This window comes from Anopheles moucheti, unplaced genomic scaffold (genome assembly GCF_943734755.1).
Source record: "Anopheles moucheti unplaced genomic scaffold, idAnoMoucSN_F20_07 putative_Y_10, whole genome shotgun sequence".
Lineage (NCBI taxonomy): Eukaryota > Metazoa > Arthropoda > Insecta > Diptera > Culicidae > Anopheles > Anopheles moucheti.
Genome location: NW_026453660.1, coordinates 177,998 through 182,926, shown reverse-complemented (window position 1 = coordinate 182,926; position 4,929 = coordinate 177,998). Strand labels below are relative to the sequence as shown.

General features: G+C 40.4%; 1 protein-coding gene across 1 annotated transcript; it reads left to right on the top strand.

The window, feature by feature from the left end:
* Positions 1–543: 543 nt before the first annotated feature.
* Positions 544–1,716, top strand: LOC128309285 (uncharacterized). The gene has a single exon (XM_053045644.1). The coding sequence runs from the start codon at positions 723–725 to the stop codon at positions 1,503–1,505; it is 783 nt and encodes a 260-aa protein (XP_052901604.1). The 5' UTR covers positions 544–722; the 3' UTR covers positions 1,506–1,716.
* The last annotated feature ends 3,213 nt before the right edge of the window (positions 1,717–4,929 follow it).

Sequence of the window (4,929 nt, the reverse complement as noted above, 5' to 3'; positions counted from 1 at the left end):
TTGCGGTACGGCATTTTAAATATATGCTTGAAGGACGAAACTGCCACATCTATACAGACCACAAGCCCATAACTTTTGCCTTTCGCCAAAAGCTTGACAAAGCCTCGGACCGTCAAGCTCGCCAATTGGACGTGATTGGGCAAATAACAACGGACATCCGTCACGTTGTGGGAAAGGACAACATCGTAGCTGACTTGCTCTCCCGCATTAATGCTATACAATCAGCGTCATCACTGGATTATGAAGCACTTGCGGAAGACCAAAAAGACGACCAACAGCTCCAGGACATCGCACAAGGTAAAATAAAAAGTTCGCTCAATCTAAAGTATTTTACCATTCCAGGCAGTATCAAACAACTTTTATGTGACTGCACTGGAGATCGCATCCGCCCTTACATAACGAAACGGTTTCGGCACGCTGCGTTACAGGCAACGCACCAGCTGTCTCATCCTGGCACCCGTGCAACGGCCAAGTTAATGACAGAACGATTTGTTTGGCCAAGCATCCGCAAGGACAGCATTGCTTTCGCTAGGAAATGCCTACCGTGCCAACGTTCGAAGGTGCTGCGACACACACAATCACCTATATCTCGATATTCGGCACCGGACAGCCGGTTTTCTCATATCAACATTGACATCGTGGGGCCCTTCCCTCCAAGTAGGGGAAACCGCTATTGTTTAACGGTCATTGACAGGTTCACGCGTTGGCCTGAAGCGTTTCCAATGCCTGATATGACCGCGTTAACAGTTGCCGAAGCTCTTGTTTGCGGATGGATAGCCCGGTTTGGTGTTCCATTTTTCATCACGTCTGACCAAGGACGTCAATTCGAATCATCGCTTTTCGATGAACTTACTCGCTTGATCGGATCCAGCCACCTGCGTACGACTGCATACCACCCTCAGTCAAATGGCATTATCGAACGATGGCATAGGACCCTAAAAGCATCTATTCTGTGCCATGATCCCGAGCACTGGAGCGAGTACCTACCGATGATCCTACTCGGGCTGCGGGCAGCCTACAAGGAAGACATTAAATCATCGCCTGCCGAGATGGTATATGGAACAACTCTCCGATTACCGTCTGAGTTTTTCACAAACAACTTAGACAACCCGAACGAAGCTGAATTTGTCGCCAAACTCCGTACAACTATGCGACAAATTCGCCCCCGAGAGACTGCCAGGCATGGAAATCACAGTGTTTTCATACACCAGGACTTAAAGACGTGTAAGAACGTCTTCGTGCGCAACGACTCGGTCCGACCCTCGCTATCGCCACCGTATGAAGGACCATTCAAGGTGCTGAACCGAGCCGAAAAATTCTTCAAGTTGAACATACGAGGCCGCACAGTCAACGTTTCGGTCGATCGCCTGAAGCCAGCGTATTCACTAGAAGATCAGCAAACCACAAGTGACAAGGTACCTGCATGCACAACTGATCCTAATATTTTTCCGACTAGAGTCACTCGTTCCGGTCGACGAGTTGTAATCCCTTCGAGGTATCGGTAAAGGGAAATCTAGTCTAGGAGGGGAGTACTGTGGCAGCGTAGCCTTTTTCGTGTACGTCACTGTACCGCGCTACACACTAAACCTACTAATCCGTATCCGTTAGTATGCGTATGTACTAACACGAGCGTGCGAACACGAGCACTAACGATAACGTCACAGCGAACGACTAACGATAAAATAAACCGAGAGATAGTTCTCATTCTAGTCATACATTTCGACCCAACCGCTTCTAATTACGTCCTACGGAAAGAAATATTACAACGCGCTAAATTCATATTGGATGAACGAAATTAGTTGAAAAAGACAGTTTTTGCATGGTAACACATTCCTGGTATAACTACAAAGCAAAGTACAAAGTTCGTATCGGATGGACGAAATTAGTTGAAATAGACAGTTTTTGCATGGTAACACACTCCTGATAGAACTACATAGCAAAGTACAAAGTTCGTATCGGATGGACGAAATTAGTTGAAATAGACAGTTTTTGCATAGTAACACATTCCTGGTAGAACTACATAGCAAAATACAAAGTTCGTATCGGATGGACAAAATTAGTTGAAATAGACAGTTTTTGCATGGTAACACATTCCTGGTAGAACTACATAGCAAAGTACAAAGTTCGTATCGGATGGACGAAATTAGTTGAAATAGACAGTTTTTGCATGGTAACACATTCCTGGTATAACTACATAGCAAAGTACAAAGTTCGTATCGGATGGACGAAATTAGTTGAAATAGACAGTTTTTGCATGGTAACACACTCCTGATAGAACTACATAGCAAAGTACAAAGTTCGTATCGGATGGACGAAATTAGTTGAAATAGACAGTTTTTGCATAGTAACACATTCCTGGTAGAACTACATAGCAAAATACAAAGTTCGTATCGGATGGACGAAATTAGTTGAAATAGACAATTTTTGCATGGTAACACATTCCTGGTATAACTACATAGCAAAGTACAAAGTTCGTATCGGATGAACGAAATTAGTTGAAATAGACAGTTTTTGCATGGTAACACACTCCTGATAGAACTACATAGCAAAGTACAAAGTTCGTATCGGATGGACGAAATTAGTTGAAATAGACAGTTTTTGCATAGTAACACATTCCTGGTAGAACTACATAGCAAAATACAAAGTTCGTATCGGATGGACAAAATTAGTTGAAATAGACAGTTTTTGCATGGTAACACATTCCTGGTAGAACTACATAGCAAAGTACAAAGTTCGTATCGGATGGACGAAATTAGTTGAAATAGACAGTTTTTGCATGTTAACACATTCCTGGTAGAACTACATAGCAAAGTACAAAGTTCGTATCGGATGGACAAAATTAGTTGAAATAGACAGTTTTTGCATGGTAACACATTCCTGGTAGAACTACATAGCAAAGTACAAAGTTCGTATCGGATGGACGAAATTAGTTGAAATAGACAGTTTTTGCATGGTAACACATTCCTGGTATAACTACATAGCAAAGTACAAAGTTCGTATCGGATGCACGAAGTTAGTTGAAATAGACAGTTTTTGCATGGTAACACACCCCTGGTAGAACTACATAGCAAAATACAAAGTTCGTATCGGATGGACGAAATTAGTTGAAATAGACAGTTTTTGCATGGTAACACATTCCTGGTAGAACTACATAGCAAAATACAAAGTTCGTATCGGATGGACAAAATTAGTTGAAATAGACAGTTTTTGCATGGTAACACACTCCTGGTAGAACTACATAGCAAAGTACAAAGTTCGTATCGGATGGACAAAATTAGTTGAAATAGACAGTTTTTGCATGGTAACACATTCCTGGTAGAACTACATAGCAAAGTACAAAGTTCGTATCGGATGGACGAAATTAGTTGAAATAGACAGTTTTTGCATGTTAACACATTCCTGGTAGAACTACATAGCAAAGTACAAAGTTCGTATCGGATGGACAAAATTAGTTGAAATAGACAGTTTTTGCATGGTAACACATTCCTGGTAGAACTACATAGCAAAGTACAAAGTTCGTATCGGATGGACGAAATTAGTTGAAATAGACAGTTTTTGCATGGTAACACATTCCTGGTATAACTACATAGCAAAGTACAAAGTTCGTATCGGATGGACGAAGTTAGTTGAAATAGACAGTTTTTGCATGGTAACACACCCCTGGTAGAACTACATAGCAAAATACAAAGTTCGTATCGGATGGACGAAATTAGTTGAAATAGACAGTTTTTGCATGGTAACACATTCCTGGTAGAACTACATAGCAAAATACAAAGTTCGTATCGGATGGACAAAATTAGTTGAAATAGACAGTTTTTGCATGGTAACACACTCCTGGTAGAACTACATAGCAAAGTACAAAGTTCGTATCGGATGGACGAAATTAGTTGAAATAGACAGCTTTTGCATGGTAACACACCCCTGGTAGAACTACATAGCAAAATACAAAGTTCGTATCGGATGGACGAAATTAGTTGAAATAGACAGTTTTTGCATAGTAACACATTCCTGGTAGAACTACATAGCAAAGTACAAAGTTCGTATCGGATGGACGAAGTTAGTTGAAATAGACAGTTTTTGCATGTTAACACATTCCTGGTAGAACTACATAGCAAAGTACAAAGTTCGTATCGGATGGACGAAATTAGTTGAAATAGACAGTTTTTGCATGGTAACACACTCCTGGTAGAACTACATAGCAAAGTACAAAGTTCGTATTGGATGGACGAAATTAGTTGAAATAGACAGTTTTTGCATAGTAACACATTCCTGGTAGAACTACATAGCAAAGTACAAAGTTCGTATCGGATGGACGAAGTTAGTTGAAATAGACAGTTTTTGCATGGTAACACATTCCTGATAGAACTACATAGCAAAGTACAAAGTTCGTATCGGATGGACGAAATTAGTTGAAATAGACAGTTTTTGCCTGGTAACACATTCCTGGTAGAACTACATAGCAAAATACAAAGTTCGTATCGGATGGACGAAATTAGTTGAAATAGACAGTTTTTGCATGGTAACACATTCCTGGTAGAACTACATAGCAAAATACAAAGTTCGTATCGGATGGACGAAATTAGTTGAAATAGACAGTTTTTGCCTGGTAACACATTCCTGGTAGAACTACATAGCAAAATACAAAGTTCGTATCGGATGGACAAAATTAGTTGAAATAGACAGTTTATGCATGGTAACACACTCCTGGTAGAACTACATAGCAAAGTACAAAGTTCGTATCGGATGGACGAAATTAGTTGAAATAGACAGTTTTTGCATGGTAACACATTCCTGATAGAACTACATAGCAAAATACAAAGTTCGTATCGGATGGACAAAATTAGTTGAAATAGACAGTTTTTGCATGGTAACACATTCCTGGTAGAACTACATAGCAAAGTACAAAGTTCGTATCGGATGGACGAAATT